An 11,315-nucleotide genomic window follows, 5' to 3' on the forward strand; every position below is an offset into this window, starting at 1 on the left:
ACGGATGAGTAGGTAAAATGTATGAAATTATTTCATGGTTATTTTCTTAACCAGCAAAAGACTTTTTGACACTGACTGCCAGTATCATTTTAAAATTGCTCTGGCTCAGGAAACCAAATCTTTTGTTCTGCTCAAAGGTTAAGTGTGCCATGTTTGGAGATTTGCAGTGTTCTTTCAATCACCCTTCCTCTCCCAAACTTGCCAAGTGAGCTACAGTGGCCTGCACACACAAATATGGATACCTTGTCCACCTTCTTCACTTTCATTATTATCTTTTGCATTTATTTGAGGACATGAGTGTTCGCCCCAAACACGAAATGTCTTGACAGCTGTCAGGCAGGCTGGGGAGGAAAACCAAATGACTTTTATTTCTACAAGCAAACAATTTTCTTAATGTATTTATGGACAGTATATTAAGCTTTTACCAATATAAAAATCATAAATCAGGCCAAATTTTACCCAATGGACCTTTAATTACACGAATGCCAATAAAGACTACTTCTTGACAGGTTGTCTCACAGAGCTCATCAGTAACTTGCTGAACTTGGCTGTGTCACATTTAGTCAACACAAACACACTGTGGCCCTTCTTCAGATGATTTGTGCGATCCAGCGCCATCATGCCACGAGAGATCGAACCCTGCAGCTCCACACGAACGGGACACTCAATCTTTTCTGTTACCACGCTGCTGTCAATACAGGCTGCCATCGCATAGGCGTCGTAGGATACGAAGCCCGATCCAAAGTAAATGTCTCTCTTGTTCAGCATTGCCTCTCTGGAGTAGGCCCAGCATTTAGATGTAATCTTCTTCATGAAGGCAGCAGCAGGTGCATCCTGGTTGACCAACTCTGTGAAGAACTCCTGCAGATGTGAGGCAGAGATGCAATTCCAATTAAGAATATCAAATTCACACATGGCCGTAAGGGGTTGTGTAGTTCATCACAAGACGATGACTTACCCATGGCAGGCTATTCCTGCAAGAATATTCCCATGTTGCCACATATGTAGGGCAGAGGAATTCTTCCAGAACAATGTATGCAGACTCGGGATCCAGTTCAAAGTTAAACTCTGCACATAAGGTTATATTTCCTATCCCTGTGAACAGAAAAAAAAAACAGTGATGCAAAGATGGATTGTGAAGAAACGTAGGAATTAATGCTGGTTTTACCTTCCTTGTTGCCACCCATAATGTACAGATCTTTGAGCTTTTGGGGGAAACTTGGGTCGAGTCTAATTGCCAGTGCCAGATTTGTAAGTGGTCCGATGGCTACAAGTGAGACCTGTGTAATGTATATTTTTAGTCTTTTATTGACTGAGAGAAGCAGCAAAATCTTAAAGGCAGCCATCTCACCTGGTTCTGGTTTTCAGTCACCAGTCTGATCATTGCATTGACTGCGTGCTCTTCCTGAAGTTTTTCTTGCCACTGCGGATCTTTCTCTTTGATCACATCCCCAAGTCCATCAGTTCCAAAGTGGTCACTAGCCTGATTGCTGGCTACGACCAGGGGACCACTACAACCTCGAAACACTGGAACCTGCGGAGGAAATTGTTCTGCTTAGAGTAATTTCACAGCAACATTTTTGAATCAGTAAGAGCCACGACTTAAGTCTTGGATAGGCTAACAGCATTTCTGCAGCAGTGCTGACGCTTTACCTTGATCCTCTCGATGTAAAACTTAGCTTTTTAACCACTCAAAAATGAAAATGGTGACGAATAAAAAGTCAACAGCCTATTTCATTGACAGATTTGCCAAAGGAGATTGTGTCTGTGTGTACTTTTAATTATTAACAACAAAGATGATCAATGTTTAAAAGCAAAGTACTTTAGTCAACCTACCCCTTCACGCTCACAAACAGAGAGCACCTGTAGGACATTCTGACACACATTCTCGATTGCCGCGTTCCCAAACACACAGGTGACTCCCAGCACCTCAATATTGGGAGCAGCTAAGGCCATCATTATGGCCTGGGCATCATCGATGCCACAGTCTGTGTCGATAATCACCCGCTTGTTTTCCATGGCTCTGTAAAAAAAAAGTAATGCATTAAAAATGTTAAATAAAATATTTTGTTGTGACTATGTGTCAAACTTCAGCTTTTTTATACACACAATGACACTTCAGAAAACTCATTCATGATTACAAACCAATAAACTCTTTCTCCCTTAAAAGAAAAAAAAAAAGGCATATTACAAAATACCATACTTCAACGACATGAAAAAAAAAAATTAACATTGCACGTGCATTGTCCCAAGATATGAAATAAAGTGACCTACCTGCCGGCCGTATGTGGGAGAAAGCAGTCACTGGCTGTAGTGAGTGGCTTGACTTCAAGAACGAGCCCATGATGCCATGGCAGGGGGGAGGCTTTTTTTCTTTTCTTTTTTTTTTATACACAAAATAAAAAAAAGTACAAAACAGCAGGCGATTATAACTTATAATTTTCCACAAGTAAGAATATATTTCTGTCAACTCACTTTTTAATGTTATGTTCTATTTTTGTTACATGTGGAAGAATATTAAATGTTCCCTCCCCGCGCGCTCCCATCGTGGTTTAGTCAGACAGGAACTGAACAGGAAGTGGTTGTGCGACTGTGGGAATTTTAACCAACTCATTATTCAGTCCTTTCGGGAAGTTAATGTGTGCTCGAAGGTCAGGTTGATTTGTAGCCCACTTAACAATTATCTCTTTCCCAGTGCCAAATGGGTAACTTCGAAACGATGGACAGAGTGCAAAGCCGAGTCAAAACCCGAGGCTGTTCAACGGCAGTACATTCCGTTCCTGCAACATGTACAGTATAGCAAAGTTTAGTAAAGTTTTACCAAACGTTTTAAAGTTGTTGTTTTTTTTTATGCATGCGATGACTCTGACGGTAGTATTGCCAAAATAGTAATGTATAATACACATATGACATCACTTTTTGAGGACAAATCTGTCATGTAAAGTTTTTTTTTTATTATTATTATTATTATTATTGTTATTATTTTTATTTATTTATTTATTTTATTTATTTATTTATTTTTTTAAAGGTATCATTGAGAAGTGTAAACAGAGAATAATTTATTACCTCTTTCCTAATCAGTGAAGTGGGCTCTTGAGTTCAAGAGGGAGGCTTTTTATTTGTTTCTCCCGTTGCACAATTTTGCATGTATAACAGACGGATCATTTCATAGCCAAATTATATATTTGTTTCGTTTCGACATTAATTATACGTTCATAACTCCGAGTTCATTGTGTCTGTAGTACTACCTTGAAGACGATGGCAATGGTCTGCAGCTATACCGTTAGATGAGCATCGTTGAGATGAGGAAATATGGCCTGTTGACCGTGGACTGGTCTAACAGGTTTCCACTAAGCCTGGTTTATGTCAAATTTTGTGTCAGGTCAACTTGTGTTGGACTGTACAGTTTAAAGAGTACATCGTACATCTGCTTTGGATTTTTTTTTTTTTTTTTTTTTGTTAAGAAATCCAACCAGTGCAAGGTTCTTAGAAAGGCAATTTCCATCCATCCAATTGTCTCTAGAATGCTTTTATTCCCGCAAAGAAAACAGTCAGTTGATAAATAACACTGGGGAACAATTTGAAAAAAAATAATTCTGTTGAGTTAGATTTTGTTGCTGATTAAAACTAAAATTGGCTTACTGATTCAAAAATTGCAGTCATCTTTTTTCTAGCACGTCAATTTTTCTTTTCTTCACAGCTTACCATCCAGATAAGCAAGATTCCACTGATTAGCTGTAGTAAGACTTGCCAGCTGATTACGATTGGACTCATCTACAACTATGCGGCAACTTGTTTGTGCAGTCACAATTGAGACAGTGCGGTGAGAGGTGTATGCAGCTCCCAATAGGTCAGTACTATGAATATCTGCAAACAGAAAGCTAGCATAGTAGGAATTAAGAGGATTTGTGTTGGCTTTTCTCTTGACCTTGTAACCATGGGCATACTGTTGTAAGTTCTATATTGTTTTGTGCTGGGTTTTTTTTTGTTTGTTTTTTAGTTTTTAAAGCGGGGCGACACGGTGGTGCAGTGGTTAACGCTGCCACCTCACAGCAAGAAGGTCGTGGGTTTGATTCCGGGGACCGGGCCTGGGACCTTTCTGTGTGGAGTTTGCATGTTCTCCCTGTGTCTGCGTGGGTTCTCTCCGGGTTCTCCGGCTTCCTCCCACACTCAATAAACATGCATGTGAGGTCAATTGAACACTCTAAATTTGTCCATAGGTGTGCATGTGAGTGTGAATGGTGGTCTGTGTCTATGTGGCCCTGCGATGAACTGGCGACTTGTCCAGGGTGTCCCCTGCCTTCGCCCTAAGACAGCTGGGAGAGGCTCCTGCAGACCCCCGTGACCCTGAATAGGAATAAGCGGGTATAGAAGATGAATGAGTTTTTAAAGCTTGTAACTATTCCATCTTAGTGTTTTATTTACATAGGTATATATTTCTTTTGTTCCAGATCATGTCTGCTCCTGCTACTTCTCGTCGTAAATGCCGAAACAACCCTGACTCCTTTTGCTATATTTGTGGTAGTTTCACCATTCCAAGTTAGAGGGCAAACATCAGTGCATTTGTCAAACAAGCACATTTAGCCTATTTTAAAGTAAAACTCTGTGATCAAGACAAGCCATGGGCCTCTCACAAAGTGTGCAGACAGCGTGCTGAGAGTTTACGGATGTGGACCAACGGAACACGTGAAAAGTTGGCATTTGGTATCCCCATGGTTTGGCGAGAGCCAAAAGATCATTGCACAGACTGTTATTTTTGTTTAGTGAAAACATCAGTGTTTAACAAGAAAAATAAAAGTAAAATAGACTATCCTCATCTACCGTCAGCTATAAGCCCAATGCCTCATTCAGCTGAAATTCTTAACTACTTGCACACAATTATAATTACAGTAGCCATATCCTTTGTAAAAACATAATAGTGTTAAATAAACATTGCAGCCATTCCTGTTTCTTTCATATTTCATTGTATGTCAATATTTGTATTTTTTTTTTATAAAAACAAGCACATATCTGTATTTTTGTACTGTATTTTTCATATTTTTTAAGAAAACGGGTATCCTATAGTTCAAAAACTTGACAAAAACTGAGATCAGTTTTGGATTCCGCACCCAAAAAAAATTAGTTCCCCAGTGTAATCGACCACATCTTGACCACCTGATTAAAACAAACAAACAAAAAAAAAAAACCCATTGAAAACACCTTTAAATTATTGTTTTACAGCCAGTGAATATCATGCAAGACACAAAGTAAAAAAGATGCAAAGTATAATTGAAATCACTCAAAACAGTGACTTTCTATCGTACTCAGCAACGATCGCTGTTTTCAAAAATCCCACCTTCTACATTTTTGTTTTTATCGATCACGTGCTCAGAGCAGTGGCTCCTATAATTGGCTAACATTTCAGACGGGTTCCATGAAGTTCTAGTGAAAGTGAGGCCAAGTGTGCCATTTACAATTTAACATACTTAAGATAACAGGTAATTGACATAAAGCGTTAAATAATTTCCTGCATTCCACTTGTTGGTGTCATTATTTGACCACATAAACCCCCAATTAATGTCCCCTCTTCTGTATTAAAAGCTCGACTTCGACACCCCCGCTGTGTCTTGACAATGGTACAATCCGCTGAGGCTAAACAGGAAGTGGATGTGGGTCACCAGGGCGGTGGTGGCGGAGATCACCCACATTTTAACATTTCAACCAAGCATCTAGTATCTGTTTTGCTATGCGGTTGTCGTTACGCTCTGTTCTCTCTTAGCACCTGCTCTTCCGAAACATTGCACAAGGTACGGATAGAATGGAAGAGGACGGAAGGACGCGGCGTTGTTTACATCCGCTAGCTTCACGCTGAGATGCTATCGCTATCCGCTGCCGCTACTACTACTACTACTGCTGCTGCTACTGCTCGTCACTGGGACAGCAGTGCAGGTGGAATGTTAGCTTAGGTAAATAGCGTTCCTCTTTTATGTTGCCGACCAAACATAAAGCACGTACATTCCGCCGTGGCGACGCTTAACGAAAACGTTGCCACGGTGTCGACTTGTTTTCCCGTCGTCCCCAATCACAACCTCTCTACCCCCCTGCTGTCCTCCCCAGAGGGGTGGGGGTTCAGCCAATCACCTCACCGCCTCATCACCACCGCAAGCTAATTCTGCCAAACATCCCATGAGTGGCCCTTCGATGCCAAACACATCGGAAGGTCAAGGAGCGCAAATCTCCGGGGCGACGGTGCAGCAGCAACGACCCGCAGATGGGAAGGACGAGCGCGGCCTGATGAGCGCCCTCGCCCGGGATGCTGTCAGGGTGAGGAGGGCTTCGAGCGCAGAGCTGCACCTGCCATGGACCTGCCCAGTGACGCATTCCCGCGAGAAGTTCTACACGGTGTGCTCCGACTATGCCCTCCTGAACCAGGCCCCCTCCGTGTATCGGCCCCCGCACAGGGAGCTGGGGGCCAAGAAGCCGGACGACGGTCCGACCCTGGTGAAGCCGAAGCCCGCCGGTGACTCCTGCCAGGCTGGTGGAGCCCCGGTGGGCTCGGATGCAGACTGTGACATGGTGGAGGTCCCCAGCAAGCCCATTCTGGCCTGGGAGATCGACACGACGGACTTTAATGCTGTGCTCACTAGAAAGACGAGAACAAGTAAGAACGAGCAAGAAGGATCTTTTTTTTTTGTATTGCACCATTAAAAAATAAATAAATAATAATAATAATAATTGAAAGTGCTTTAAATGATCTTTTTGTGACGTCACAAAGGGTAAACATCAGCTGAGAACATTCTGCCACATCCTCTGCTTAGAGAGCACGTTTGCGTGTATTGACTGTCAGCCTCATGTGTTGTGAAAGGCCTCATCATGACTGTTGTATTGCAGGCAACGCAAAGAAAAGTCTCAGCAAGAAGATGAAGTCGTCAGACAGGCCCAGCAGAAACCTCCAGGACGTCTCCACTCACGCCTCCTTCGAGGACATCAAGCAGAGGAAAGTTCTGGACCTGCGACGATGGTAATGAGTTCTGTAGCTGGCGTGATGTTTGTTGGGAGAGACTCTGCTGCAGCTGTGTGTTCTTGATGTATTTGCATTCTGCTGCAGGTACTGCATAAGCCGGCCGCAGTACAAGACCTCATGTGGGATCTCTTCTCTGGTGTCCTGTTGGAACTTCCTGTACAGCACTCTGGGTGCGGGAAGGTGAGCTGAGCATGAAGCCTCAGTATGGTGTATTTTGGTGTGAGACTGTATCTTTTGAGACACCTTTATGTGTTTTGAATTTGCATCGCCAGCCTGCCGCCGATCTCTCAGGAGGAGGCTCTGCACATTCTGGGATTCCAGCCGCCTTTCGAAGAAATCAGATTTGGCCCTTTCACCGGCAATGCAACACTGATGCGGTACATTGGGGGCTGGGGGGGGGCCCGATTAAAAGGAGCTCTGCAACCCACTTTTGGGTCACAACCCACCAATTGAGAAACTCTGGTTTAGAGTCAGTTTCAGTGAGCCACGCAGCTGAGCCCTTTTTTCCCTCACAGGTGGTTCAGGCGGATCAACGACAACTTCCGGGTGCGAGGCTGCTCCTACATCCTGTATAAACCGCACGGAAAACACAAGACGGCCGGAGAGACGGGTGAGTCGCTCACCGCTCGCGCTCTGCTCAAACAGACGCGATGGTGATCTTTCTAAAACTTTTTACGTCAGCCGAGGGAGCGTTGATGAAACTGACACAAGGCCTGAAGGACGAGTCCATGGCCTACATTTACCACTGCCAGAACCACTACTTCTGCCCAGTGGGCTTCGAGGCAACGCCACTCAAAGCAGCAAAAGCATACAGGTAACCGCATCATTATACATATATATATATATTGTAATTTCCACCTACTGGCTAACAGTTGCACTTCAATTAAAACGTGGTGGTTTGTAACGTGTGGCCTGCAGGGCTCCTCTCCCCACCAACGAGATGGAACACTGGATCCTGATTGGAGAACCCAGTAGGAAGCATCCGGCCATCCACTGCAAAAAGTAAGAGCCGGCCTCCGTTTTGGTGGTTGACGTTCTGCTGCAGGTGGAGCTTCCTGAGCGCATTTCATGCTCTGTTCCTCAGATGGATGGACATTGTGACTGACCTCAACACGCAGAACCCAGAGTACCTGGACATCCGCCACACAGAGCGGGGGATCCAGCGACGCAAGACCAAGAAGGTGCTGCATTCATTCTAACCCCCTCTCACGTCAGACTTGCATTTAGGTATCATTGGGGTTGGGCATCGAGCATCGACTGCACGTTATGACAAAGCCTGTCATGTTTAAAAGTGACGACGTAACTCGGAAAATGCGGTTAAAATGCGCTAAATAATATGTAAACAAAAGTCAAGCACTAACCCACTGGATCATTACAGAAGTGAACAGCCAGCACTTAAATTTACTCATGTCACTGTAGTTTGTGTACTTGCACTTTAAAAAAAATAGTTTTATCGTTTTATCAATGTTTTTTAAGACTTAAGCTTTGCTACAAGAAATGCACGCAAATAGTATCTATTCCACGCTCAATGTTGTTGTTTTTAAGATTGATTTTTTTTTTTATTGTTATTGAACATAAGTTCATAATCATAGATTTGGTTTTGTCAGAAATTCATAGCAAAGTTCATAAAAGTTTATAGATTTAAAATTCATGGAGAAAGAACTTTTTGACCCTGCCTCTTAAAAAGAATCAAATCAAGAATCGTTCAAAACGAATCGGAATCAAAACGAGGAATCCAAATAGAAACCCGAACCGGAATCGTTCAAATTCAAATGATGCCCACCCCTAGTTATCATCCAAAAAAAGCCTGTAAAGATGTGCATAAAAACAGCATGTGTAGCCCGCTGTTTGCAGCCTCCTGCTAAAACTGGTAGACCTAATACATTTTAATGTCCGAAAGCATCTGGCAAAGTCTAGTTCACATATTATAGAACCTTTAACACATTCCATGACATGACAACGTGACTTGGTCGGAGCTCAAACCAAACTGCTTCCTGGCACACAGGTGGGGGGGAACCTGCACTGCATCATGGCCTTCCAGAGGGTGGACTGGCAGAAGCTCGGCCCCTGGGCTCTCAACCTGGAGAACTTGCGGCATGACGTCCACCACTTTGGCGCAGAGCGGCATCACAGCGGCGGCGGCAGCGGCAGTTCCGCAGACGACGGCGAGGAGGGGAGGACGTCGTCCAAGCGCCTGGCCTGCCTGGGACGCTCGCACAGCACGGGCAGCCAGCAGCAGGACGCGAGCTGGAAACGGCAGACCAACAGTGGCGAGTACAGACAGAGAAATTCGCCTGATAGCGACCTGGAGGAAGACATGACGGACTGAGCACGTTTTTATCCAGCTGCTCTCTGTTTGGCTTCATATTTCTCTGCCAACAAATTCCCACAAACAGTCAGTCAGTGCGTTAGTCTGAACAATCACAACATCCTGGGTGTAGTTAGTTCTCTCTTAGGTCATAGTGAATGACTTCATTTCCTTGTTTCCTTTCCTTCGGTCAATTTTTTTTTTTATTCAACCATTTTTGGGATACTTTAGGGTGATAGCGAGCAATACACTAACATAAAGCAAATTAATCAAGCGCACTACGCCAACGTCAGTGTTGGAACCTGCAGCCAGTCTGCAGTTTGATGCCGATTGCGGTGGACTGGAAAATGGCACCAAATAGCTTTAACAACCAGGCCAGTCTTACTGTGTAGGAGTGACCGGAGCGGATGTTGCACTCTGTAAATTCCTGCAGCTTCGTAAATAATAGGAGCCTATTGCACCTTATCGCATTATAGTCAAGATACTTTCTATTGCAGAGACAAATAGTTTATAAATGTGATAATTTACCTTTAAAAATGCTGGCACTAGTTGATTATGATGTAAATTAAATTTATTATTCAGAAGGATTCCCGCTAGTGTGGGAGCTTCCTCGTGTTGGAAAAAGATGCTGCAGGCTTCAGCTGTGACTCCAACACACACAGTCCACGTAGCTTTGAAGGTCCTGGATTCTGGAAGGAAGTGAAGAATACTTACTTCCTTTACTTGCTCCTAAACACGGTTCTGGCAGTAACCCTCTGTGATGTCACAAAGGGAACTGCTGCCTCACCCAGGTTAGTGACAACACCCCCAGCGAGGTGTTGGCTCCACCGTCTTGAGTCCGCCGTGTCATTGTCTCCCGCCAAAGATGTCGAAAGTCCAACAAAATCCCAGTTTTAGCAGGAGGCTGTAAACAGAGGGTTAAATATGCTGCTTCAGAGTATAGACATTATGATAACGATCACACAAAAGTTGCTCTCTCAGAGTCCAGGATGAAACATAATGTCATGTGGTCATGGTAGTGGACCTTTACTGTGACCAGTGCTCTGTTGTCTGTTGATGGGATTTGTTGCTACAATATTATGGGATATCTCGGTGCTACAACATTAGTGAATTCAGTCTCAAGTTTGTCTTTGCAGACGGTTCCCCGTAGATTTAACTCTTGACAGTCATTCTGGGGCCACATAATATTGTTTTGTGCCGTTGATGAGGCACTTTTCGGTCTTCCAGCAGCGTTGATGTCATGGCTTTTAATAAAAAGCAGGCAGCTACAGGAAAAAACTATGAGAATATTTCAGCAAGGAGAAGAAACCACTGCTGCTTGGCTGGGAAAAGTGCAAATGTTTCAAACCGCATTCAGTGACATTTTCTTAAAACCACATGCGCTACAAAAAAATAAATTTTATTATTAAAAAATGCTGGTTATTACATTACAGAAACGGTCTCCTAAAGAGTTTATTTGGATAAAAGGAGAACACAATTTTTTCCCTTTCATGTTCCCTCTTGTTGGTCATGGTAACCTCAGTCACTTCGAGTTGTGTATGACATAATTGTTTGTTGAAAAATACCGACAAAACTCCTGTCTTACATTTTGCAGGAAGCTGTTGAAAGGAGGCACTTCCCATAGTTCATTGTACAGCTAGACAGGCATGTTGTGCGTCTGTGGAAATGCCGTCTGTCGGCTGACGTTCCCTTGTGGTGCAGTCAGTGAAACCTTCCGTGAGAATCTCTGTGTCGAAGATCCCAGTGTGTTCTTGAAATCCTCGAGCCGTGCAGAGGTGATGCTGGGAAATCCCCCGGAAACATTTCTAATGTGAAATCGCGCAGAGAAGAAGGCTGCACGGTTCCTTCTACAAAACCAAAATCAAAACATTTTACTCCAGCCCTCCTGTTGCCCAACCACCAAAACAATCATGCCATTGTGTCATTTGATGTTGTGTTTTATTTATTTATTTATTTATTTTACAATAAAGTTTTTATAAACTCCTAATCTGTCATGTTTTTCCC

General features: G+C 43.4%; 2 protein-coding genes and 1 long non-coding RNA gene across 4 annotated transcripts; 2 read left to right on the forward strand and 1 right to left on the reverse strand.

Moving 5' to 3' along the window:
- Nucleotides 1-453: 453 nt before the first annotated feature.
- LOC142900862 (inosine-uridine preferring nucleoside hydrolase) lies at nt 454-2,563 on the reverse strand. Of its 2 annotated transcripts, XM_076045454.1 has the most exons (8): nt 2,476-2,563; nt 2,275-2,365; nt 2,146-2,162; nt 1,837-2,025; nt 1,352-1,534; nt 1,169-1,280; nt 959-1,095; nt 454-861 (listed from the first exon to the last, which is right to left on the reverse strand). In XM_076045454.1, the coding sequence occupies exons 2-8, from the start codon at nt 2,342-2,344 to the stop codon at nt 496-498; spliced, it is 1,074 nt and encodes a 357-aa protein (XP_075901569.1). In that variant the 5' UTR covers nt 2,345-2,365; nt 2,476-2,563; the 3' UTR covers nt 454-495. The 2 variants fall into 2 exon arrangements, with proteins under 2 accessions (XP_075901569.1, XP_075901570.1); XM_076045455.1 differs by lacking the exons at nt 2,146-2,162; nt 2,476-2,563 and having other exon boundaries at nt 2,275-2,350.
- Nucleotides 2,564-3,031: 468 nt separating this feature from the next.
- Nucleotides 3,032-4,988, forward strand: LOC142900709 (uncharacterized). The gene is made up of 3 exons (XR_012928921.1): nt 3,032-3,850; nt 3,886-3,987; nt 4,384-4,988. It is a non-coding gene; the product is annotated as an uncharacterized LOC142900709 (long non-coding RNA).
- Nucleotides 4,989-5,619: 631 nt separating this feature from the next.
- Nucleotides 5,620-10,146, forward strand: LOC142900696 (basic immunoglobulin-like variable motif-containing protein). Its single transcript, XM_076045138.1, has 10 exons — nt 5,620-5,945; nt 6,146-6,640; nt 6,871-7,000; nt 7,088-7,183; nt 7,276-7,380; nt 7,519-7,613; nt 7,685-7,817; nt 7,922-8,005; nt 8,088-8,184; nt 9,009-10,146. The coding sequence occupies exons 2-10, from the start codon at nt 6,166-6,168 to the stop codon at nt 9,330-9,332; spliced, it is 1,539 nt and encodes a 512-aa protein (XP_075901253.1). The 5' UTR covers nt 5,620-5,945; nt 6,146-6,165; the 3' UTR covers nt 9,333-10,146.
- Nucleotides 10,147-11,315: the final 1,169 nt, after the last annotated feature.

The sequence above is a fragment of the Nelusetta ayraudi genome, unplaced genomic scaffold, assembly GCF_046127955.1.
Source record: "Nelusetta ayraudi isolate G7.1 ecotype Tasmania unplaced genomic scaffold, CSIRO-AGI_Nayr_v1 ptg000084l, whole genome shotgun sequence".
NCBI lineage: Eukaryota > Metazoa > Chordata > Actinopteri > Tetraodontiformes > Monacanthidae > Nelusetta > Nelusetta ayraudi.